General features: G+C 48.7%; 1 protein-coding gene across 2 annotated transcripts; it reads right to left on the bottom strand.

Annotated features, from left to right (window-relative positions):
* Positions 1-612: 612 nt before the first annotated feature.
* RNF122 (ring finger protein 122) lies at positions 613-14,102 on the bottom strand. 2 transcript variants are annotated; one of them, XM_060653629.2, is made up of 7 exons: positions 13,992-14,102; positions 13,105-13,178; positions 9,141-9,297; positions 3,895-3,940; positions 3,337-3,378; positions 2,044-2,126; positions 613-1,768 (listed from the first exon to the last, which is right to left on the bottom strand). In XM_060653629.2, exons 3-7 carry the CDS (start codon positions 9,248-9,250, stop codon positions 1,654-1,656), a joined length of 396 nt encoding a protein of 131 aa, XP_060509612.1. In that variant the 5' UTR covers positions 9,251-9,297; positions 13,105-13,178; positions 13,992-14,102; the 3' UTR covers positions 613-1,653. The 2 variants fall into 2 exon arrangements, with proteins under 2 accessions (XP_060509612.1, XP_060509610.1); XM_060653627.2 differs by lacking the exon at positions 13,105-13,178 and having other exon boundaries at positions 13,992-14,098.
* Positions 14,103-26,071: the final 11,969 nt, after the last annotated feature.

Below are 26,071 nucleotides of genomic sequence, written 5' to 3' on the forward strand. Positions count from 1 at the left end.
GTGATGCCCAAGAACATTGTTCCCGGCCCTCATAATCCATTTTGCATATCCGTTATTGGTTCTACGCTCCCTTGAGACACTGAGAGCAAAGCTGGAGGGTGTGGGTACAAGATCTGAGCGCACAGAGGGGCATACATTCGTTAATGCCAACACTTCTAGATGTGGGTTCAGTGGGTAGCATGTGTCCATAATGGTCAGCAAGTAGGCAAGAGAAAAGCTTAATAAGGGAAAGAGATCAAGCCTCTATGGTAGCAACCTTGACCTTTAGTTGTGCTAAGAGCACAATTGCTTGAATTAAACATAGGACGCTATTCAAGTCTTTGGAATTTCAGCATCCTGTCACACACTTGGGTGACATACATCAACTTTCTTTAAGCCTGCCTTTAGAATATTTTTAATCTGGTCTTAAAGTACACTGATGTGAGCCCTATGTTATATGGGTAATAACCTGATATCAGTTTTTTTTTTTTTTTTTTTTTTTTTTTTTTTTTTAAGAATTAGGAACCTTTGTGCACATAGTGTGCCCTGAGTATGGAGAAGCAAGAGGCGGGTAGAGAACTTGTTTCCTCTGCTGGCAGAAAAGGGCCAAGAGACACAGGTCACAACCACATGCAAAAAGAGAAACTTGTTATTAAATTTAATTTTCTTTAAATACATACCTTTCTCCCACCCTCACCTATTCTGTGGGGGGAGGAGGAGAGAGGAAACCCCACCCCCTCCATTCAGGGGATTCCATGTATAAAGCCTGAGATGGTGAGGATGAAGTATAAAAATACTATTTACAAAGGGGAAGAAGGTATCTGTTGCCACCTTAACCTTCAGACACCCCCATCCCCAGGCCCCTTTTGCTCCTTTAGAAAAAGCCCCTGGGAATTCATTTGAGTGTAAAATAAGCCCTTCCTCTGGAGGGGTACTATAACCCCAAAACGGAATAGGACGCTCTGAGATCAGCTGAGGAAGACAGTGAATGGATAGCACCTCAGATCCTAGCAGAGGGAAGGCATCTGCCCCCCATTACCCTGTGGTCAGCAGGCCTACAGGCCAAGCCTTTATTTCCATAGGCCCCATGTAAACATTGACTTTCCTTTTTCCGTGTCCCTGTTCTTCCTGATTTCCTACAGAGCCTCCCTCGCTTGCACTGGAGGCACTTGGTTCCTTGATGGTTCCTTCCTCCCCTTCTCCCCTTCCTGTGGAAGGAGCGAAGAGGGGAGGCAGGTTACAGGTGGGGCAGGGCCCATCTCCTCCCTTCTTCTAGGTCAGGGCAGCCAGTCCTCCTAAGGGGTGAACTCCAAGTTCTCGGCCAGATAGGGGTGGATTGCCTTCCCCAGCTTCCCCCACAGGGACAGGCAGGTAGACAGTCCGGTACCAGGATACAGCGTTCTTGATGGGTAACACCGCCAGTGCTGAGTAGCAGGTGCTGAGTAGCTGAAGTGCTCAGCAGCAGTGCTGAGTAGCTGAAGAAGGCTTCAGGAGGCAGAAAGGTGGGGCGACTCAGGCCTCCCCGTGATGGTGGGAGCCCAGCCCTGCATTACTGCCCCTTCAGGTAAGCACATCAGTCACCACCCACCAGTCTTGTTCACCCGTAGCTGTGCGGAGGGGTCAGGCACCCATGAGGCAAGCGGTCTTCTCCAGGCCTTGGTGTAGAGGCAGCATTCACACCAGTTCGTCCAATAGGATTCCAATGCTCTGAGTGGCCTCTGAGGGCCCAGCAATGGGCTTGTTACACATAGGGCAGACACAGCGTACTTCTAGCCACTTCACCAGACACCTGTGGGCGGAAGAAGACCAGTTTTCCCCTAAGACCCCCAACCCGTTCCACGTGTCTCTCACTCAGAGAGCCCAGCTGCTTCTCCGAACAGCAACACCTCCATCCTTGCCCCGGTCCAACCCCTCCGGCTTGCCTGGTGTCCAGACAGGATGTCAGGCATCGCTGGCAAGGGACAGATGGGAGGGGGTAGGGATTACAGGTTCTCGAAGACGCTCCCTACTTATTCCTTTCAAAAGGTATCCCCTGGACACACGTCCCCCACGGTGGATACTTACTTCCGGTGAAAGGCATGTTGGCATGGGAGCACACCTAGCTCGTCCTTCCCCTTGAAGTCTTCCAGACAGACTGCACAGGTCTGCTGTGGGAAGAAAGGGAAGGTGTGAGAGGAGATTGGGGAAGAACCGGATTCACCCATCAGCTCATCCCCATCCAAGAAAACAAAGCTCTAGCCCAGTTTCCTGATTAGCCACGGAAACTTGAGTCATAGGGTAGCCACTAACCACACCAGACTGTTCACAAGACCAAAGGAAGATGAAATTAAAGGTTTAGTTCCTCAGTTGCACTAGGTACATTTCAGCGGCTCGGTAACCACAATGTGGCCATGGTGGCTCCCATACTGGACAGGGCAGATATAGAACATTTCTATCATCACAGAAATTTCCATTGACCGTAAGTGTTCTAGAGGAGTATTTTTTAAACCTTTCTAGCCTAGTACATTTTGCAAGGAGGCATGCATCTATATCTAAAGGTAAAAATGGGGGTATAATGTTCAGTTCATATTCTTGGACTCTAGCTTTCTGTAATTCTGGACTAACTTCTTGATCACAGCTGAATTCTCCCTCTCAAGGAGGGCTCAGGGAACACTGAATTTGCTGAGATGTGATAGCACACATCAAAGAGGGATAAAATGAAGCATTCCTAGGCTGTCTCATGTCTCGCGATCCCCGTGGGTCCGCCTGGTGCCCAAACACCACAAATATCCTGTGCACAAGCGTCTGTGGTTATGGACAGAAGTCTTGAGAAAGTTAGATGATCTCATGGGCACAAGTAGGGAAGGAAGAGGCAACAGCCCACTCCTAAAGAGTCTGTGTTGATGGGACCCAAAGAGTGGCAGTATTGCTTGGGGCAGGGGACTGGAGAGCAAACAGGCAAGAATGGCAGGGCTAGATGCACTGGTCAGGTCCACAGTCTGCCAGGACAGAGTATATGTGTAAGGGTAAAAAGGGCCTTCTTTAGTGAAAAACCAAGACGGGAGACCTAGAAGCAGGGAAGGGTAGCTGGGATCTGGCGTGGAGAGGTAGACCCATCCTCCCCTTAAACATGATGCACAGCAGCCTTTCCGGGGCCACGTGTCCTCGCTCATTCCAACCCTTCCGCGATCCCGTTATGTTTTCTGCCTGCGCCGGTTCCAGACATAATGAATTCCATACACGGATTACCTACTGGAATGAGTCACATTTATTTGGCCCAAGGAGATAAGTTCCTGAAAGGCCCTGGCTGAGAGCTGGAGAGGGTGCTGTCTGCCTTGCCAGCCAGGGCCCTCCTGCACCCTGGCCCAGGACACTTACCCCATATAACTGCAACTTCTTGGCATCACCTTTAAGCACCACCTGAAAAGGAGAGAGGAGGCATGGCGTCAGAAGAAGCCAAGCACAGGGGCCAGGTGCTATCATCCAGCCAAGGGAATCCCCAGCCCCGCACAGGCGTGTCTTCCTCTTCCTCTGGTGAAGGGGGAGGGCTTGGCCACTGCCTGGGCCGGGCCAGGCCAGACTCGAGGACGGTACAAAGCACTGGCCAGGGGGAGCCAGCAGGGAGGCTGAGGGGGTTCAGCTTGCTTGCTGCCTATCCTCTCTCTAGCAGGGCAGGTAGCAGAGAGGAAGTCTCACAGGAAGATGTAGCACTTGGGGCGCCTGGGTGGCTCAGTCGGTTAAGCATCTGACTTCATCTCAGGTCATAATCTCACAGTCCGTGGGTTCAAGCCCCGCGTCGGGCTCTATGCTGACAGCTGGGAGCCTGGAGCCTGCTTCGGATTGTGTCTCCCTCCCCCACTCACCCTCTGTCTCTGTCTCTCAAAAGTAAACATTGAAAAAAATGTTTTTAAAAGAAAGAAAGATGTAGCACTTTACCTCTTTATAGCCGTATCGCTCACTCTGTGCCTGGTTCCGGAGTTTGCTAGGGGAGAGAGAAAGGAGAGGTTACCATGCCTTTGTACAAATTAGAGCCATTCAGAGTGAGAGAGGCAGGCAGGCTGCATGGGCCCTCTTCTGGGGGCGGAGAGGCTGCTCCTCAGAGGGGCGTCTTGTCCTGGAGAAGCCATGGAGTATGGTGTGGTTGGACCTGTGCAGGTCGCCCAGAGTTGATTAAGGACTCAGACTCTTACTCAGCCACAACAGCCTCAAAACTTACCATCCGGTCCCACAGATCGGGGAATTCTGGCAGAGCACATTCTGGCAGAATTATTCATTCGTACTCCCTGCTATTTCCCAGAAAGTCAGTCTCCTCAGGCCCCCCAAGTTGAGAGGTCAACACTCCGCTTCCTGAGTATACAGAAGTTAGATATTCTTACAAGGGATCTTGCCATTAAGCCAGGGTAGCAGTGTAAGTGAGTCTCTGTTGACTCTGGGGAATTTTCCACCCAGGGGAACACTAATATTCTGAACCAAAGCACACTCTCCCCTTCACAGCACCTAGGCAAACACTGAGGATGCCCTCTTTGTTTTCTTCTCTTCAGTTTCCAGCTGGTGGCCTGCACACAACCTAACTCAATAGCAAAAACCCAGTGCGTTGTTACTAACGGCAATAACGCAGCGGTTGTATCGAGGACTTGATGTGCACCCATCCCTGTGTTACCATTTTCACATACTTTGTGAGAAACCCTCCTTTTTACAGATGAGGAAAATGGAGTCCAAAGAAGTAACTCGCCCAAACCTCCCGCTAGTTGGCAGCAAGAGGCGGATTTGAATCAGTCTATCAGAGCATAGGGCCTGAGCGCTTTAACAGTGTGGCCTGTTTTCGCCTATTAGGTGGGACACACCATCGTCCTGAGAAGGAGACCACATCCCTTGGGAAACACCCGATCTTCATCAACAAGCCTACAGCGAACGGCTAGGATCACGATTACGCAGTATTGCTGCTTCTTTATTTGCAGGGAGAGAAACTGTCCAAATTAAGCAGGTGGCTCTGTGTCCTCCTATACTTGGGAGCCACATGGGGCTTTCTCTCCACTGAGCACTTCTGCCAGATCTGCGTTATTGGAAGGAAACATCAGAAACCCGTCAAGTTAGAATAGATGTGGCGGACGATGGCCTAAGGGCCACTTGTTCAATAGAGCCTATGAGCTAAGACTGATTTTTATTCTTAACTTTTTAAATGTTTATTTTTGAGAGAGAGAGAGCGAGAGAGAGAGCACATGTGTGCACGTGATAATAATTAAATATTACATATTATCTGTGGCGGCTTTTGCACAGTAGAGTGGGGGTAATTAAGAAAGAGACTGTGTGACTTCCAAAGCCCCAAATGTTTGTCCTTTTGCAGAACAAGAAGGCTGACAGGAGTCAGAGGAAGCGAATCTCAAATCAGGAGCCTCAACGAGAAGGTAAGAAGGTGCCTGCGCCACAGGCACTGTGGAGAAGCTGAATAGAACAGCGGAAGGTGCGCAATGAGGGGCAGAGCAGAGCCATGCCCCAAGCACAGTCGGGGGGCAGATCTGGATCTGGCTCCCAGCTATCTCCACTGTTCCTAGCACAAGTCAGGGCCCTGGGAGGCCGGGTGCCTGGAGACTCTTAAGAACTCCAGTCCAGGGTCACCTGGCTGGCTCAGTGGTGGAGCATGTGACTCTCGATCTCAGGATTGGGAGTTTGAGCCCCATGTTGGATGTAGAGAGGACTTGAAAAAAATCTTAAGGGGCCTCTGGGTGGCTCAGTCCGTTAAGCGTCTGACTCTTGGTTTCAGCTCAGGTCATGATCACGGTTTGGTTAGTTTGAGCCCCTCATTCGGCTCTGTGCTGACAGTGCGGAGCCTGCTTGGGATTCTCTCTCCCTCTCTCTCTCTGCCCCTCCCCCACTCATGCTGTCTCTGTCTTCCTCAAAATAAATAAACTTAAAAAAAAAATAATAAAATCTTAAAAAAGAACTCCAGTCCAGGTTGACTACTGCACCATAGGGCTAAGTCCCAGGGCAGCACATCCACTGGAGGGTCTCTGGTCATTGGAGGGTTGGGCCAAAGACCTAGCCAGGACTCCCACTGTTCCATCCTTTACTCAGAGAACTCCTCAGTCCGGGGAAAGCTTTTCAGATGCATGCATCTCTGTGCCCGCTTCCAAACAAGACGGGCGGTGCAGGGTGCATGCAAAGCTTCAACGAACAACTGTCACCTGGCTGACACTGAATGAAGCTGGGGAAGCAAAAAAGTGTTCTCACGGTCAAAGCGCTCACAGCCGCATTCTCAGGCAGTCACCGTCGCTGTCGCGGGGATGCCGAAGAGTAAATAAGGAAGTGGTGAGGGGCCTGCTTTTTAACCCCGAGAATGAGAGGATGCCACACATCCTTGGGGTCTCAACCACCTCACCTGCAACATGGCTCTATGCAGGTAGGGTGTGCCGTGCCTTTCTGCTCGCTGTGTCCTGGGATGCGCAGGGCGCCCCCTGCCCACCCTCACCCCCTGTGTCTGCCTGGCTCCACTTGATGGTCGCAGTCAAGGATCCTCCAGCAGCCTGGGTCTCAGAGCCCAGTACCACCAGAAGAGTGAAAGGCTGCAGACCCACCCCCTTCGCCCTGCATGCAGACTTTCCAGAACAGGAAGGTATACATTGTGATGAGACCCAATAAGGTTGCAAGGGAAACAAAGCAGAAAAGCAAAGCCCCTGGGACATCCCAGCAGAGGAGGCAGTGCCAGCTACTTTGGACAGGTGGCCCTCTCAGCTGTTGGGTGAGCAAAGCTACTAAAAATACTCCGATTTCAATGAGACCATTTCTAGCCACTGCCAGCGGGCTCTCCCTCACTGCTTTTCCCTTTTGGAGCAAACAATGCCACCAGGTCCTGAAAATAATTGCTCCTTTCCTGCCTATTTGTACTTCACTGGCCCCTCCATCCTGTGTAGGGCAGAGGTCAGCTCCTGGGGAACAGGGAAGAACGGGTGAGGGGAGCAGGGGAGAGGAGGCTGGCGTTGGCCAATGAGCTCACCAGGTGGAGAGTAGGGGTCATGGGCCTATTTTGGCTATGGAGGAAACTGAGAAGCGGGGAGAGGAAGTGGCTTCTGTGCCTGTGTGTCTTTCTATATATAGACACCCACAGGCTGCCACACAGCAGCGAGCCTCTGGAACCATGAAAGTCTGGGGTCAGCTGACTCTGGGCAGGCTGCAGGACAGAAGGTGGGGGTGACAGAAGGGGCAGATTACTGCGGAAGGGACAGGTGGCGCCAAGCGGCCCGCAGTCAGGAAAGCTTTTGGTATCATGTGGTTATGGCTCTGTTCTTCCACTCCAGCCAGACAAAAATAAATCAGCCCTATCTAGCTCCCCAGCCTGTCCTTCTGTAGGACCCCCATCTCGGGCCGTATGGGGGTGCTAAGGGATGCTGCAGCTGTTCCTTTTATTTCCATTCAAGGAGTGGGAACCCGACAGGGAAGGTGAACATATGGAATCTGAAAGACTCTAGCTAATGACCACTGGGCTAGCCCACCCCTGGATCTTCCTCGATATAGGACCTTGGGCAAATTCTTAACTGCCAGAGCATGAATTTCCTCATTTACAACGTGGGCTAATATAGAAACTGGAGGGGTGTTTCACAAAATGCCAACCATAGTGTGGCACAAAGAAGGCACTTGGTAAAGAAGAACTAAAACCCAAGGTCACACGTATTAGTGGCAGAGTTAGGAAATGAACCCTGGTCACCCACATCCTGGCCCAGAGTGATTTTCTAGATTTTTCTTCACTTGACTGCCTTTGCAGCTTGTGTGTGTGTGTGTGTGTGTGTGTGTGTGTGTGTGTATACCAGAGCTGCTTTTGGAGACCCCTCCCCCAGTATCATATATAAACCTTTGGTATTTGGTATGTCTCCATCTTTAGTCCCTGGGGAACTGCATGAATTGCTCGGTATGGGGAGATGGGGGTGGCTGGTGGTCAGGAAGGCAGAATGTTTGAGGAAGAAAACGTAGGCTTGGGGAAAGGGGAAGGGGTGGGGAGATGCTAGAAAACTGCCCTCACTCCCACTTATGCAAATGTTAGGCTCGGTTGTACAAGAGGGAAAATACACCACGATCTTCTCTGCATCAACTTTTAAGTGGAAAACTCCAGTCCCAGGAACTTTTTTAAAGTTCTGAGAAAGAAGAGGCCTAAAGTAGCTGACTGGGGGCACTGAGGGCCCTTCCCCTTTTTTAGAGGAAACTCTTGCTAGCCTTAGGAATAGAGACTGAGTGTCTGCCTCCCCCTAGCCCCTTCTCTGGGCAAAGCATTCAGACCCACCAAGACATCTCAGGAGGAAGCCAGAACTCCTCTGTCCCTCCTTTTAATGTAAAGGATTTAAGACTCCAGCTGCTGGCTACGTAGAGATTTCGTAAGGTGTGGTGGGGGTAGGGGGTGGTTATCACAATGGCCCTAAAGACCATTAGCATGTTCAGGGATGCTCAACATCCTCCAGTGTGCAGGACAGTCCCATACAATGAGGAACTGGCAATCCCAACAGCATGCCCTTGCCAGAAACACTACTTTCATTTCAACTCTAAATGCCAGTCATGCCCTAAATTTTTGGTAGAAAACCAGCCACCAATTCCCATGTCTTTCAACAGGAGGTGAAGAAACACCTCCCTGGCTAGCCCTGCCCTGCTCAAGTCCTCCCCTGGATCTCCACGCAGTAAGAATAAGGGGCGTTTTTAGGGTTTTTCTCACTATCAAAAAAGAAGAGCTTACGAGGCAGACCAAGCAGCTCTCCAGACATCAGCTTGCTAATATTAGCATCTGGATGGCTGACGGCAGGATTTCCCAGGAGGGCAGAGGAACATGCCGTTGGTGTAACCGATGCCCACCTATCCCCGGCCACCCAGAGGTTACGCGTGGGGAGTGGAGACACGGTTAAGGGATGACCAATGATATTACTTGGTCAGATAGTAATTCTAGGCCACCCTAGAATAACTGGCCAAGAGATGTGATGTAGCCCAACCAATGGTGACCTTATATGCTCTGGGACAACTCCAGAGGCTGCTGAAAATAGAAACACCAGGCCTCAGGGGCCCAAGGAAGGACAGGCTGAGCCTTGTCCTCAAAGCAGGGGCCCCAGTGGGAAGTTAGGGACTGCTGTGGGAATCTCACTTGGCCCACCCTACCCCCCGGCCTCCTCCTCCTGGACTCCCTGCCCCAGGTCACCCAGGGTACCACCCACCTGATAAAATAGCAGCAGAAGATGAGACTGAGCATGAAGACGAAGATGCCTGTGCCAAAGATGACCATGTAGATGTTGAGGGGAAGGTCTTGGAAACTGATGGGTGGCATTGAGCAGGACTTGTTGGTGCTAACCAGTCCCAGGCCACAAAAACACCCTGAAAAGAAAGGGAGAGGGAAAGCATTATAGTTGGAAATTGACCACTGGGGCTGATGGTACTCAGGTCAGGCAGGACGGAGAGAGAAATGGCAGGCTCTGGGGTCCTAAACCTCTCTGATGCCGACACTTAAGTTTATAACCCAGCCCTGATACTGACTAGCTACATTATCTTGGGTCACTCAGCGATCCGTGAAATGGGATACTACACACAGTACTTAAAACTGCATCCCCATCCAGGGGATCAAGGATTCAGCAAATGGGAAACTCGACTCCATCGCGTAGAAGCTCATTTAGTGCAGTAGCAGAATGAAGAGCCGTAGGTGAGAAAATGGGTACTTGGGTTCCAACACTGCCTCTCCCTAGAGAGGTGACCTTTAAGAACTTACTTATCTAAGCTTCACTTTGTCATTTAAAAACAAGCAAAATGCAGAGAGGACCCAAACTGGTGTAAGACATGTACTTTGTAAATTGCCAAGGTGCAGTTGCAAAGGTCATCTGTCATTATTAAGCCACCTGCTCCAGGAGACAGGCTGCACCAGGACCAGAATAGAAACTGTTCACCCTGAGGCTGGGCCAGTGTTCCAGAAAGAGATGGGGGGGGGGGGTGTGCAGCTTACTTTGGGCACCCTTCCCTTTCCTACTCAAAGCAGTGCCACAGTAGTACTGGCAGCCCCTGGAGCTTGTTAGAAATGCAAAATCTCCGGCCCACCCTGGACAGAATGAATCAGAATCTACATTTTAACAAGGTCCTCATCAGATTCCTATACCTGCAGCGGGGAAGCACTGACCAGCCACCAGATGCTTCCCCTTCTCACGTGACTCGGAGGGTAAATCCTGATTGGCTGACCAAGCATCCTCAGAGGGTAAATCCTGATTGGCTTATCAATCATCGTTGTCACCTGCCTCTTGCCAGAGTTTGGTGTTGAGGTAAGTATGTGACAGGGTTCTGGCCAAGGAAACAAAGACAAGTTCTGCCGGAGCAGGAAAGATTGGAATGGTGGCGGCCAAGTTAGAGCTGGAAAGAAAGCAGTTCAATATAAAGCCAATGGCCGAGGGTGGCGGAAGGGAGAGGGAAAGAAATGATTTATGTCCGTGAAATTGCTGGATTAACCAGTCCTGGGGCCACTCTCTATTTTGGGAGTACTCGTTCTGAGAATTAGTAAATGTTCTGTACTGTTTAACAGTAAGAAAAAAATATAGGATAGAAACAATAAGCTGGTGGAGTGTTTAGTCCTGCAACCAGGACAAAATATTATCGTGATCCAAAAGGCAAGAATAAAATTCTTAGATTTCAGAAAGTGAGGCGACGAGAAAACTAGAATCTTGCAATATCCCAAGCACATTCTCACGCTACCAATTTAATCTTTGTAATGCCACTGAGAAATTTACTTACCCCTTCTACAGGAAAAAAAGACTCAATCATTAAATAAATTGTCTAACGTCAAACAGCTAAGAAGGCTTGTTTCCAAAGACCTCTGTACCCAAGTCTTCAACATGGGTTTTAAGTACCTGCCTGACAGCTTGGTTAGAAGCCAGGACCCATTAATATACTTGGGAATTCTAGATTAAAATTACCAGTGCTACAATTCAGCAGAAGACTGGCTGAAAGGACCGGAAGTTGATTTTGACATCCTACATCTCATGCCTCAGTCATCCCCTAGATCAATCTAGTGATCATATAATGAGCCTCCCTTCAAACCTCTTTCAGATGTCGGGACCAGTTCTATTCCAAGTCCCCACCCCAGACCCTCATTGATGTCAAGTCCTTCCTCTACTTTAGCCCATGTGTGTGACATATCCTCCCACTCAGTTTCCATTATGTATTTCCCAGGCTCATGACTGGTTTTAAGTGCTGCTAAACATGCACGCACTGGGTCGCCTCAACCTCCACTGCTCATAGTTTTCCAGCATCCCCCAACATAGACCAGTCTCCTATTTCTTGTCCAACCTGTCCTCACCTGCCTCCATACCTTTGTTCATGCAACTTTCCCTGCCTGAAACTCCCCCTCCCTTCTGGACGCCCACCAAGCCTGGTCCTCATGATATTCCAGTGACCCCTCTCTTCCCTGAATTCTACAGTACTCACAGCCTCTACCACACATTCTGGCTCTTGAATACTTAGTATTGTGTTATGTTGCCCAAATATTCCAAGCATCAACTTAATTTAACTCGAACATCGATTATATGACAAGTACCATGATAGACGCGTAAGATAAAAAAAAAATTAAAAAAGGAATCACGGGGTGATTTTACAGTGTAGGGATGAAGAGAACACAAAGGCTTCTGCCATACAAAGGGAGGCACGGCAATGGAGACGCAACTAGAATACTGGGATCAGAAATGACAAAGTCCTAATAAGCTCGAATACTCCCAAGTCTCAGGACAGCAACTTGGACTTTTGTAGCTCCTCCAGTGCCTAGCCTGGTGTTTGGCTTGCTTTCACTTAATTAGTTAGCAGATAAGTAACTCCTGATTTTTCAAGACAACCTGGTACCCTTGGCAAAAGCTCCCATCCCAAAGTAAGGAGAGTGATATTTGGGAAAGTTGCCCAGAAACTGCCCTCAGCTAATGAATGGCCAGCCAACCAACAAGTATTAATCGAGGGCTGATTTATGCACTGACCTAGACATTGTGGGAAAACAAAACGTAGAAGTAGTTCTTGTCCTGAAAGACTTTGTTGGAAAGATTAAATAATTAGCTCCTACCCTTATTATCCTCAACAAGAAGCCCTTGCTTCTGGGCTCCCTACCTCACTAACAACTGATGCACTAAGCAGGTCTAACCTCCGATCTGTCTTGGCTCTCCATGCACCTTTTAGAAGATGAATCCTGGTTACCTTTAGGGTCCCAGAGAACCCCATTTGGTTTCCTGTCCTGGGAAATTGTAGAGCACTGGCTATTACAGAGGATATGTATCTGCACTCTGGTCTCAAGTGGTCCTCTGATCAGTTTACCTTGACCATCTTACCTCTCCTAACAGACTTTCCCTGGGCTTCCAGGATGGAGTCAGTGAGCTTGGAACTTTATGTGAGAAAGAGTTGTAGGTGAGAAACACTTGTAAGGGCAGAATACCAACCCCAGAAAAGAGAGCCTCCAGATATTTTTCCACAAAGGGGCTGGGGGAAGGGAGTGCTTCCTCACTGGAGTCAAAACAGAGGATCTATCAGCCACTTTAAGAAGTGAAAAGAAAAAGAGCAAGTCTTCTGCTGGTCTAAAAACCCGATATGAAAATAGGAGCGCCAGAATAAAGTGCCAGCCACCTTGGTTCTTGCGAAGTCTCTGTTCCATTGTCTCAGCTGACCTATGAAAGCCTTGACATCAGAATGTCTCATCTCGGTGGTGTGCAGGCTGGGAGTTGGAATGACGTCAAGAGAAGGCTGGCCAAGAAAGATCGGTGGGTCTGGGAAATGCTTCCCCCTCCCAGCCGCCGGGAATCTTTCCCAGATGCTGGGATGCACCGTCCTTCCCCACCCCCCGTCCCTCAATGCCCGCCTATCACACACAGCTTGGTTCATTTTCAGGAAATTAGATCCTACCAGCAAGAGGAAGAGGGGGTTGGGGGACGTTCATACACATGCTGTCCAAACCCTGCCTTAAAACAAAAGCCACTTGAAATAATTAATCCAAGATCTGGCTGGGGTCTGCCCTCAAGAATGGATTTTTTTTTTCTTTTTGTAACTACCCAGCCTACCACACTCAGAGATAAGGCCCCCTGCCCCCACACACCTCCTCCAGAAACTCCAAGCCTTGGGACTACGCAGTCAAAACACCAAAACCATTGGAACGTTAGTATCTAACACCAATACCTTTTAACTGAGTCGCTCAGAAAGACCCTCCTTTAAGATAGCTTGGGTGAGGAGTCAGAACCAACCTGTATCACCTGAAATACCAAAAAAAAAAAAAAAAAAAAAAAAAGAAGAAGAAAAAAAAAAGCCTCAGGTGAGATGAATTTAGCATCATTCCAGGGCGGGTGGGTAGGGAATGGGGTGGAGGGGTGACTTAGGTAAGGGGGTGCGGCCACCACCACAGCTCAGAAGCTAGTACCACAGTGTGGCCTTGGGGCCAGAGAGCACGACTCCTGCTGGCCTAACTCTGCACCCAAAGGTACCCGGGCGCTGAGACATCTGCAAGGCTTTATCAATACAATAAAGGCACGCTCTTTAATCCGGCATCTTCCTCAAGCACAAAGCCCCCTAGCAGCCAGTGAGAAGCCAACAAAGGCACAGAGGAAGCCGCCTCCGCGCCCCGTCCCGCACGCTGCATTGTATACATATTTAAAATAGCCTGCAAAGTTCCAGGCCGGGAACTTGAGCTCCCTCTAGGAGATCCCAGCCCGAGCGCGGATTTAATTCTCCTCCGACAACCACAACAAAGACCAGAGTTTGAGCGCACAAAGGCAAGGGAAGGGGGTAGAAGAGCGAAGGCGCCACACAAAGGCCGCGAACCCCTCGGCTCCCACGCCCCCCGCACGTTCAGAGACGTTCCGCCCCTGGAATTAAACCTGATTTTTTTGTTTCAAATTCCGCGCTGTGCAGAGCCTCGTTGGGCGCCAGGACGCCTGCTCGCCCGTCCCATTTCATGACAAACTTAGCTGAAGAGGAAGAACGAGCCCTCCGTCTGATCATAAGCCTTGCGCCCCTCCGCGTCTGCGGCCGGCCGGGCGTCCGCTCGCCCTCCCGCCCCGGGAACTCACCGTTACACCACTGGAATGGGTGCATCAATGAATTCTCGGCTGGCTTCCTCCGGCGAACGAACGCAGGCGGCCGGCGGGTAGGGCAGACGGGGTGGGCGTACCGGCTTTCGGGTCCGCAGGAGGGGCCGGTGCTGTCCGCGGCAGCCGCCTTTCTTCACAAGTCGAACGCCCTCCGGGGTGGTGGTGGGGGGGGGTTCGGCTTGAATGGTTTCGGAGCAACAAAGAGGGAAAAGGGGAAAACAAACAAACAGAAAGTCCCCAGGATCAACGCACCGCCGAGGAAATGCAGGAAGGGCCCCCGAGCTGGGGGAGATGCAGGGCGCTACAGAACAGGGTGGGGGCCCGGTTCGCAGAGGAGGGAAAAGCTTCACCGGGAGCCTCGGCTCAGGATCCTTGGCGCGAAGGTGAGCCGCCAGGACTCCGAAACTGACACGGGCTGCGCACACCCCCCTCCCTTTTACTCCCCCCACCCCTCAAACTCCGCCCCCCGCCCGTCACCCGCCCTCGGGCCAATGAGAGTCTTCCTGCTGGCCCCGGGTATTATTTGCAGGCCCGCCCCCGTCCAAGGGGAGAGCATCTTTGCACAGTGGGCGCCTCCCCTTTCGCCTTCCCGGTCCTCGGGAAACTTAACTCAAGACAAGCAAGCTGCGCGGTGCGAAGCTTGGCGCAGGCGGGGGCCAGCCTCCTCCGCCGGGACCTGGAGGAAACCGAAGGATTAGTACCACATTGTTTTCCGCCTCCAGAGCTGTTACTGTTTAGTATTTCTATAGCTCTTTGAGAAGCCAGTTCTAGGGAGGGGTTACATTTCTGCTCCGAGGTCCAGGACTCGGTCCTGGCTGGTGGCTAGCAGCACGTTCCTTCGCTCACTGCTAAAGGGGGAACTGAAGCAAGAGGGTAAAGCAGATGAATTGCAAAAATGAGATCTGGAAAGAGGTCGGGTTGTCCTCTCATGTTTGGTCAGCCCCTCATTTTACAAACAAGGAGCCAAAGAGTAAGCTTAAGGTAGATCTGTCAAGGCCTCCATGCTCCAGAGTAGCAGAATCAAATCCAGAAATCCACGTGGGCAATACCTTAAGGGCAGTATCTTCAGCATCTAGAACCACCTAGGTATTGAATAGCACTTGGAAGAGAGACTGTTTTAATTCCCCGTCCAAAATAATTTCTTTTTATCTGACATTGCATCGCTTGTTTTTTTCTGTCATTCTGTCTTTCATTTATACAGAATGTGTTCACCGTGAACCTACTTCGTGCCCAGCGCTGTTTACACCGGAGACCCATCTAGGTCCCTGGCGACGGAAGGATTCTACTCTTCCTGAGATTCTTAGTGCCTGAGGAGACAGACAGTAAACACGCAAGCAAACAAATAAGAATGACTCAATCTCATCTTCCAATTAAGCTTAATCTGTTAATTGAAGGTGATAAACACTTTCCCTAACGCTTGGGAATTTGTGACACTCAAATAAGATTATGCATATGAGTGCTTTGTCATTTAAAAGCATGATGGTTAAGGTATTAAATAACTTGGCTGAGATCACACAGCAGTATGCAACAAACAGTTTAGCACTTAATTACGTAATTGTCTTATAACAATTGTTTTTCTTTAAGAGCTGGTCTGGGGGATTGGAATCATGTACGGATCCAACTCATTTCATCTCTTAATTGGGCAATTGCAAAAGCTTCCTAACTGACCTCTTTGACTCCAGTCTCTGCCCCAGACTTTAGAGCCCACAGGAATCACTTATGTTAGAGATGTTACATATACAGACTCCCAGGCCTGGAGCCCAGAGATTCTGATTCAGTAGTTAAAGGGTGGGCTCCAGAATGCTTTGTCTCCACCTTCCCCCACCCCTCCTCAGCCAAATTCTCAAGCAATTATGCTGAAAGAAATAATGCTCTGATCTCACTCTCAAATCTGTCCTCTCTGCTGGGCCCAGAGTTATCTTCCTAAAATGTAAATCTGCTCCTTTACTTCTCTTGCTTGATAACCTTTATTGGTTCCCGTTACTTACTGGGTAAAGTCAAATTGTAGAGTATGGCATTCAGATGGTTTCAGTCCTGCCTTTGCCTGTCTTCCTAATGCCAAATACTCTCTTGCTCACATGCTATTCATCAGCCACAAAGCTATTGCTGTTGTCCCCTAAACATAGGACATTCTTTCTTGACTGTGATTTCGTACACGGCATCACTTATGTTTGAATGCCCTTTTTCTTTCTGTGCCTGATATTTTGTAAGATTCAGCTGAAAATACATCTCTTCGGTGGCTCACCACTGTCATTGTCCCTCTCTGCATTTCTTTCACCTCATGTAAAATGTGGTCTATTGTGGGGTTATCGGGATAATTCCAGTGATTTCCTAAATTTGAGCCCTTCACGGGAGCCCTCCTTGAAAGAGATTTTTCAAGGGCAGGAACCACTTTTGTAGGACCAGTGTCTGGTTCACTAAGTACTTTTGGAATAGATGTATGTGCGAGCATGTGTATCAATTACCATACAATTTAAGCTATGTTCCAGACAGTGTTGATGATTTAAAAATGTGTATAATTATTATGCAAGAATTCTTTCTATACATTGGCTCAAGGGGAAGGTGTCGATAGGTGAGCCTGACTGCATTAAGTTCCTGCTATGTGTTGGTCCCTGTAGGGCACAGATTTTCCAACTTTGACGGAAAAATTGACAAGAAGTGAGGAATGTCTCCTCTCCCCACCCTTCTTAAAGAGCCCCAAAGTAGGAAGACACCTTGAAGGTAGGAACAGCACAAGTTCTCATGGGGAAAGACCTGGTCTATCAGGACAGTGACCATCTGAGGTCACACCTATAAGGGCCATGATTATAGTCATCAGAATGTTCTATAACAACTTATGTTTTAAGCCTGATATTTTAAGCATTCAGTAAGATCTCCCGAGGCACTAAAGGACTCAAATTTGGGAAGCCCAATGCATCCCTTCCCAGTCTCCTCTCACCCTCACCCCTCCTGGGGATGGCCAGGAGGGCTGTGCCTCGGATGATGGCTTAGATTGAGAGATACAGGTTGAAAGGCTTTGGTCTTACACATCCTTGAAAAGATTAGTTCAGTCTCCCAGCATTTTCTAGACTGAAGGTCTTACCAAAGACAAGCTGATTTCCCACATCATGTGAATACAATTTAGGTAACTTACCCCTACTTCCCCATCCAGAGCATTCAGACCCCTAGCCTCTTGTGAGTCAGGAAGATATATCTGGTTACTTTATGGAGGAAGACACTGAAACAGTAAAGAAGATGATGGATTATATATTCAAAGTTACTTGAGAAAGCTGAAGTAGAATTATGTTTCTAAATCTCCCGTGGAAAGAGGGAAAGGTAATACTAAGCCTCCAGGAAAACGTTTAAGGAGCCGGAGATTCTCTTCATCCCTACCTCCCTACCCCAGCATCCTCTTAGACACCCCATGTTCCCCTATTTTAAGGCCTTGCAAGCATTAGAGAACCACTTCGGGGAGAGACAGCTCATTCTGTGGTGGAGCATGGGGCCAGAAAACTTGACTGTCCCATTTCGCCTTCAGTAAGGGAGTCTCTCTTCTGTGGTCCTCCTGATCCAGCCCTAAGGTCTGGAAGAGAACACTAACCATGCTGATAATTAAAAAGTGATCATTGGGTCACCTGTGTGGCTTGGTGGGTTGGGCACCTGACTCTTGATTTCGGCTCAGGTCGTGATCTCTCAGTTCATGAGATTGAGCCCTGTGTCAGGCTCTGCACTGACGATGCAAAGCCTGCTTGAGATTTTCTCTCTCCGTCTCTCTCTGCCCCTCCCCTGTGCTCTCACTCACTCTTTTTCTCTCTCAAAATACATAAATAAATACAAATTTAAAAAGTGATAATTCAGCCCAAATGAACACAACATACTTCAAAATTAGGCAAAGTTAGACATTTCCCCCAATTTTTCTTTTCTTGAGAGAGAGTGGAAGAGAGAGGGAGAGGGAGAGAGAGAATCCTAAGCAGCCTCCATGCCTAGCTCAGAGCCTGACTCAGGGCCCCAGGCAGGGCTCCATCCCACAACTGTGAGATTATGACCTGAGTGAAAATTAAGAGTTTGTTGCTCAACCGATTGAGCCACCCAGGCACCCCACATTTCCCCAAACTTTTATTTCTTTCAAAAATTTTTTTTTAATGTTGGGGCGCCTGGGTGGCTCAGTTGGTTAAGCGCCCGACTTCGGCTCAGGTCATGATCTCGAGGTTTGTGAGTTCGAGCCCCACGTCGGGCTCTGTGCTGACAGCTCAGAGCCTGGAGCTTGCTTCGGATTCTGTGTCCCCCTCTCTCTCTGCCCTTCCCATGCTCATGCTCTGTCTCTCTCTGTCTCTCAATAATAAACGTTAAAAAATTAAAAAAAAAATTTTAATGTTTATTTATTGTTGAGAGAGAGAGAGGGAGAGAGAGAGAGAGCAGGTTTAGCTCTCACCTCAGTTCCTCACCTCAATTCCTCACCTTGTAGCAGAATCTACCACAGAGGGTCACATGAGTAACAACATTCGATAAATGCTTGGCATATGACAGAACAAAATAACTCCAGAGACTAGCAGGGAGAGGCCTCTCCCCTCAATTCTCAAGCCCCCGGTAAATGCTCATTCTTATCACCACCAAACTACATCATGAAGTATCATGGCTGAGGAGCAGCATTGGACCAAACAGCCAGTACGTCTCGTGTATTAATTAGGACACACGCTGGGTCTTTGTGGTGGTTTCGAAAGTATGTCCCCAAATTCTTGAATGCTCCTCCCCGGAAGAGGTGGGGCCTGGTTACCACTCTCTTGAGATGGTGCTGGGCTTGTGGACCTTCTAACAAGTAGAATGAAGCACAAGTGACCACCCTTGACTTTGGAGATTGGGTCGTAATAGTGTACTGCAGTTTCCTTCAAAGACACTCAGGGTGCCTGGGTGGCCCGGTCGGTTAAGTGTCCCACTTGGGCTCAGGTCATGATCTCACGGTTTGTGAGTTTGAGCCCCGCGTCTGACAGCGCAGAGTCTGCTTGGGATTCTCTCTCTTTTCCCCCCACCCCACACTCTCTCTCAAAATAAATAAACTAAAACAAACAAACAAAAAGACAGTCACCTATGCAAAAGTGGTGTGGTAAGGAATGAAGGTCTCTGATAACAGCCACGGGAATGAACTTGGAAGGAGATATTTTTGCTTTAGTCAAACGTCAAGTGACTGCAGGGCTTGCCAGCACCCTGGCTGCAAACCGCAGGAGAGACCCTGGGACAAAACCACACAGTTAAACTGCCCCTGAATTCCTGACCCGCAGAAATGATGAGACAACAAACGTTTGTTGTTTGAAGCCACTGAGTTTGGGGGAGGTAACGTGCTATTTAACAAAAGATAAATCAGCCAGTTATTGTAACAATGAGACATAAAAATGCAGAGCCTCAAAAGACTCTAGTTTATTTCTGTCTTGTAAATATTCCAAGAAAAGGAGGTACAAGGCAAGGAGGTAGTTCTGCTTCACAAAGCCATCCAGAGACTCAGGCTCTTTTCTCTTGCTACTTGGCTCATCCTGAGATGTGTTCCTTGTTCATACATTAGAGGCTGGCTTGCCAGCTACGTGTCTTATGTTTCAACCCCAAGGGAAGGTATGAAAGAGTGGGGGGACGGAGTCTTCTCTGTAAGAAATGGAGCATTACTCTTGTTCCCATTCCATTGGTGAGAACTTAGTCACATGGTTCCAGCTATCTGCAAAGGATGTTGGGAAATGGAGTCTCTAGATGGACAGTCATGAGTCCTGCTGAAGCTCAGGATGGTTCTGTTAATAACAGGAAGAGGTGGAGAATGGTCTGTGAGTAGTGTCTCCCTACCCAAGTCCTGGTGTTTGTGTCCTCTCTGAGACTTCGGTTAGTTACCTCTCCAGGGCTGCTTTCTCCTTTATAAAATGAAGAATCAGTTGGTTAAGCATCTGACTTCGACTCAGATCATGATCTCCTGGTTTGTGAATCTGAGCCTGGGGTCAGGCTCTGTGCTGACAGCTCAGAGCCTGGAGCCTGGAGCCTGCTTTGTATTCTGTGTCTCCCTCTCCCTCTGCCCCTCCCCTGCTTGCACTCTGTCTCAAAAATAACTAGACATCAAAAAATAAAAACAAAAAATAAAGTGATTGGTGGATTACAAACCTTCTTTTTGAGCAGAATCTTTTTATTACATATATATGTGTGTGTGTGTATATATATATATATATATATATATATATATTTTTTTTTTTTTTTTTTTTTTCGAGAGAGAGAGAGAGAGATCATGAAAGCAGGGAAGAGGAGCAGAGAGAGAATCTTAAGCAGGCTTCATGCTCAGCATGGAGCCCCATGCAGGGCTAGATCCCGTCATCTTGGGATCATGACCCAAGCAGAAATCAAGAGTCGGACATTCAACTGATCGAGCCACCCAGACAGCCCTATTAAATAATATTTAAAAATGGAAACTGCATACATAAGGAAATAAAAACAGATCTGCTCTGTTTGAATCACCATAGGGTTTCTCTTCCTGCACCTGCTCCCCATCGATGGCCCCATGAAAAGCTATTTGAAATGCCAGGGCTCTGTGAGGCAGGGTCAGAAAAGTCACAGAATGAGAGATTCTCCTGGATTCCCTCCACTTCTGGTATTTTTGAGGTTGTGATCATTCACCTGTGTGTCCTGAGCTGGGCCGGATCGCACAGCCTTGTCTTGTTTGGCAGCTGGGAGTTTGCTGTACATGCATGTGTTTTTTGGCAGAGGTTACCTGAGACTTTGCTCCAGGTGTCCGGCCTCTCCTCACTTCCTTTTAACCCTTTCCTGATCTCGTGGCGCATCTCTCCTTTCTCCTAATGTGAGTGAGCGTCCTCCCATCCCTGGGCCGGGGGCCAAGGTGCTGTGCAGCTGGGAAGGAGTGCTCTAAGTTGCCGATACACCTTACCCTTGTGTTCAGTCCCACAGGTGGGGATGTGGAAATTCTTGAAGCTGACCCTGTCTTCCTCCCAGGTTAATATTTCTACCACCCCTCTCGCCTCGGCCTTTTTTGGGCTATTTTTGGCTTCAACTGGGATTAAGAACTCAGGCTCTGCCAAGGTCATAGGTGGTGAATGTGGACTTGCCCAGCCCTGACCGAGTTTGTGAGGGAACTCCAGAGACTAGCAGGGAGAGGCCTCTCCCCTCAATTCTCAACTGTACAAACCGCCTCCAGGAAAGTCGCCTAGGAGGATGAGAGTCCTTTTCTTTTAGTCTGCAGACCATCAGAACGTCGCTGATAAACATTCCTCTCCTTGCTTCCCGAGGTCACTTTCAAGTTCTCCCCACTGGCTTCCAAGGGATCTTCCTGAGGGACGGGCTGTACTAGCCACGTTCTCCCAGGCTGCTTCCAGACGCTTAAATGAGAGTTTGGCAGAGGACTTAAATGTCTGCCAAATCAAGGGAACAATCCTAGGCCATTTCGCAGGCTAGTGACCACTGCCCACGAGCAGAACAGTCCAAGAATGGCAGGGGTCGAGGTGGAGATTGGGAAAAAATGAGGCAAAATGGACTTCTCTGGGCTTCTTAGGATAAGGAATATCTCACATTTCTTGGTAAGATATTAAGACACCGTGATAGGGTTGATTTACCATAGGGGCTGTAGGCAAATGATCTTTTTTTTTTTTTTTTTAAATATGATTTATTATCAAGTTAGCTAACGTGCTCTTGGCTTTAGGAGTAGATTCCCATGATTCATCGCTTGCACACAACAGCCGGTGCCCATCCCAACAAGTGCCCTCCTCAATGCCCATCACCCATTTTCTTCTCTCCCCCACCTGCCCCCATCAACGCTCAGTTTGTTCTCTGTATAACAGTCCCTTATGGTTTGCCTCCCTCTCTGTTTGAAACTGTTTTTTCCCCTTCCCTTCCCCCATGGTCTTCTGTTAAGTTTCTCAAATTCCACATATGAGTGAAAACATATGATATCTGTGTTTCTCTGACTGACTTATTTCGCTTGGCATAATATCCTCCAGTTCCATCCACGTTGTTGCAAATGGCCAAGATTTCATTCTTTTTGATTGCCGAGTAATATACCACTTCTTCTTTACCCATTCCTCAGTTGGTGGACATTTGGGCTCTTTCCATAATTTGGTTATTGTTGAAAGCGCTGCTCTAAATATTGGGGGCGCATGTGTGTAGGCAAATGATCTTGAATGAAGCAGGCTCAGTGTAAGAACATAGTGATGGGGAGTGAGGACCTGGAGAGCAGGTATTACTTCATCCCAACGGGACAGCCCCTACTCACCATTGTCATGTGAAAATGTAGGTTCACTGTTCCTTTCAAAAGTTTAGGAGGAACTAGAAATCCCAGGCGTGGAACCGTTGCACAGATCATGAGATACCCTCTGCTAGTAAATTTATGTGTCAGGCTGCCAGTTTGCTACCCCTGATGTAAAGCCCTTCCCAAATGAATCTTTCTCCCCCTACAGTGTGTCACCAGCTCTCAGCTGAAACAAAACAAAACAACAACAAAAAAAAACATACTGGAGATTAGTCTCAGCATTTGGAACCAGTGGTTAGATGCTCACGTGGAAAGGTCTTCATGGAGAATTGAGGGGCTGATATTCGTTTCTCATTGCTGTTGTAACAAATCACCACAAAGTGAATGGCTTAACCAATTAGAATTTATTATCTTATAGTTTTGTAGATCAGAAGTCTGGCATGGGTCTCGCTGGGCTAAAATCAAGCCCTGTCAGCAGGGCGGTGTTCTCTTCTGGAGGATCAGGGGAGAATCTGTTTTCTTGCCTTTTCCCACTTCTAGAAGCCAGCTGCCTTCCTTTGTTCACAGCCTCCTTCCTTGTCTTCTAAGCCAGCAATGAAGGTTCAGCCCCCATGTCAAATCTCTCACCACAGTGTGAAGAGGTTCTCTGATTTTCAGGGTTCATGGGGCCCACCAGACAGTCCAGTGTTATTTCCCCATGCAAGGTTATAGTTTAAAGTTTTGGGTTTTTTTTTTTTTTAATTTATTTAAGTAATTTCTACACCCGACATGGGGATCAAACTCACCACCCCAAGAGCAAGAGTTGCGTCCTCCATCAACTGTGCCAGGCACCCCCAAAGTTGTATTTTAATCACCTCTGCAAAATCCCTTTTGCCACATGAGGTAACATTTTCATAGGATCCAGGGATTAGGGTATGAACATGGCTCTTCCCTAAACGTTTGGATCTTTGCTCCATCTTCAAAAAAAGCTCTAGGGAGAGGAATCTATGATGAACTGGATCCCTCCCTCCCTCCTTCCTTCTTTCTTCCTTCCTTTCCTCTCTCTTTCTCCCTTCCTTCCCTTTTGTTTTTATTTATTTGTTTATTTATTATTATTATTATTATTTTTTTACCGTTTATTCAGTTTTGAGAGAGAGAGAGAGAGAGAGACAGACAGAGACAGAGACAGAGCATGAGCAGGAGAGGGGCAGAGAGAGAGGGACAACACAGAATCGGATGCAAGCTCCAGGCACTGAGCTGTCAGCACAGAGCCCGACACGGGGCTCGAACCCACAAACTGTGAGATCATGACCTGAGCCGAAGCCGGACGCCTAAGGGACTGAGCCACCCAGGCGCCTCGGGTTTGTCTTTCTTCTCAACCAGATTCGTTCTCCCCGGCCAGGCTTCCTTCTGTGTAAGACCCTGTTCTGGCGGAGGCCTTTCTGCGCAGCCAGCCGGGCCCAGCCCTCTCCATGCGGCAGACACAGTTCTCAGCCGCCTGTCTGGTTGCAGATCCATCTGCTACGTAGGGGCTCAGAGCAGCCGTTCTCTCTTAGCTCCTCTCCCTGTGGAGCTTCTCAACTGGGATTAGTTACAGGGGTGACGGACTGGGCAAACATTCCTCCTTCTCTCCAGAGGCAGCCCAGGCTCTGGGGCTCGCCACAAGGGCTTGAGTCAACATCGCACAGGCCAAGGCTGGAGGCGGCAAGGGCAGGAGCGCAGCAGGATTACATGATTGACTGGGGCCGCAGCTCCCGAGGGGCGAGGCCCAGCCGGCTGGAAGCACAGGCTGAATCTAACAAGGGCTCACTTATTCCTGTGCATTTCCCCTTTGCTTGGGTTCAAATGGTCAACTTCTTCCAAGAAGAGGATTAGGGAGACTGGACGTTCAACGTCGGTTCTGGCAGGTGGCACAAGACCCAGCTGTGACAGCAGACATCGCCAGCCCCTTGGGAAGAGAGCACTGATTCTTTCTGTGTAACAGCCAGGCTGTAGCCAGCCTCTTCTCTCCCTGCAACCATATAGGCCCACAACACACACACACACACACACACACACACACACACACACACACACCCTTAAATGGTGGAGTTAGGGACCAAAGGCGTAGAAGCAGGATGATCACACACACAGCTTCTGGGGCCAGAGCGCCAGGTTTGAATCCTAACGCTTACATTTACTGCTTGTGTGCCCTTGGGAACAGTATTTCACCTCAATTTCCCTGTTCTTCAGCAATGCCAATGACACCTTTCGCAGGGGTTTTATGGGGATTGAATGAGCTGGTGTCTTAATATCTGCAAAGGCAGAAGACTCCCTAAGCAAAGCAAAGCATGGCTTTGTTAAATGATAAAAATATGCCACCTCCTCTGTGAAGATCATCTTTGGTCAAATATACTTTAGTAACTATCCTTTTCTACCAGAAGTTAGAAATAAATTCTCAAGTTGTTCAGCTTGAAAAAATTCCAGGGGATTTACGGGAGGCAGATTCAGCCTGCAGGAATACAGCCGAGGCTGCGGTTACCTCAAGAGTAATCTATCTACTAGACTAAAACGGGGGGGGGGGGGTGTCCCAGCTCTACCGTACTTTGTACTGGTCAGGTCACACTGACAGTCCTTCTGAGAGCCTGCGTTACTTCTGGGTTATTTGTACTTACTCTTGAGTCCTCCTGCACCTAGTTCTGACAGGGATTCGATGCATTTGGATTAGAATCCACATTCCTAAGGAAGACCTCACTCTGCCCCTTAGAATAATTTGACCCTCAACGGTAATAGAAATTTGAGGTCCCAGCTACTAGGTCCTGCTGGTCTCCTGTCGTCTAGGTGTAGCTTCACGCACAGAGACCAGCGCTGGTTGCCACAATCAGATGCCTCCGGTGGCAAGGCTGGGGAGGAAACTCATGACAAATGCACTCTTGGAAACAATCAGAGCTGCTCGGCGGAAAGTAAGAGGACACAGGAGAACCAGAGAGCTGGCTTCAAATCGCGGGGAGGGACGCAGCAAGAGAAAGAACACTTATTAAATGCTGACTGGGCTCCAAGCTTTGTATTGCATATCTAATCAAATGCCCGGAGCAACTCCGTGGAAGCAGACAGAACTATGGCCTGTGAGTAGGTGGGGAAGAGACAAAGCGACTTGCCCAAAGGCCCTCCGAGCCACGGAGCCCAGGCTGCCAGATCTTTTGGCTTCATCTCACTACCACTGTAGCAGGACTGTGTGACGCAGGCACAGTATCAGAGCCTTTTCATGTCGAGAGCTAGTAAAATGGGGTGGAAGCTATCAAAGGTGTCCAAGGTGTCGAAGCAAGTGCCTGATGATGATCACGAAAGACTTTAAACAGGCAATTTATTTATGCCTTGTTGGAGGCTGGAAATGGAGTATTTAGGAAGGTACCTTCCAGCTTTGAGATTCTGTTTCTATACTTTGGGGTAAGATATGCTCTTCAGGCATATTGAGCGATTTCTCTTCCCTGCATTTTTCACTTTCTCTTCTGTCTCCTTCTACTCATGCAGATATTCTGCTCTGGGAACTTGTCTTTTTTAAAAGGAGGGACGTGGGAGCTGGCAGTTTGGCAGCTGGGAGAACAGAAAGACCATACTATTCTCTCTGGTGGGTGAGTCTAAATTTTTATCAGTTTGCTAAGGAGACGTTGTTACACTCTAATGAGGCAAACCTGGAAAGATTACAAGAAGAAGCAATCACCTCAAGCCTCCTTCCCTCTCCTCCAACTCCTTGGTAACCAGGCAAAACCCGAACCCCTGAATGTAGGATTTAAGGCTGGGGTTGATTTAACATGGGTATTCGATCCCATCACGATGGGGACTTGATAGAGAAATGAGAAATGTTTGAAAACGAAGGTATTATTTCCCACACCCCTGAGTT

The sequence above is a fragment of the Panthera onca genome, chromosome B1, assembly GCF_046562875.1.
Source record: "Panthera onca isolate mPanOnc1 chromosome B1, mPanOnc1 haplotype 2, whole genome shotgun sequence".
Taxonomy (NCBI): Eukaryota; Metazoa; Chordata; class Mammalia; order Carnivora; family Felidae; genus Panthera; species Panthera onca.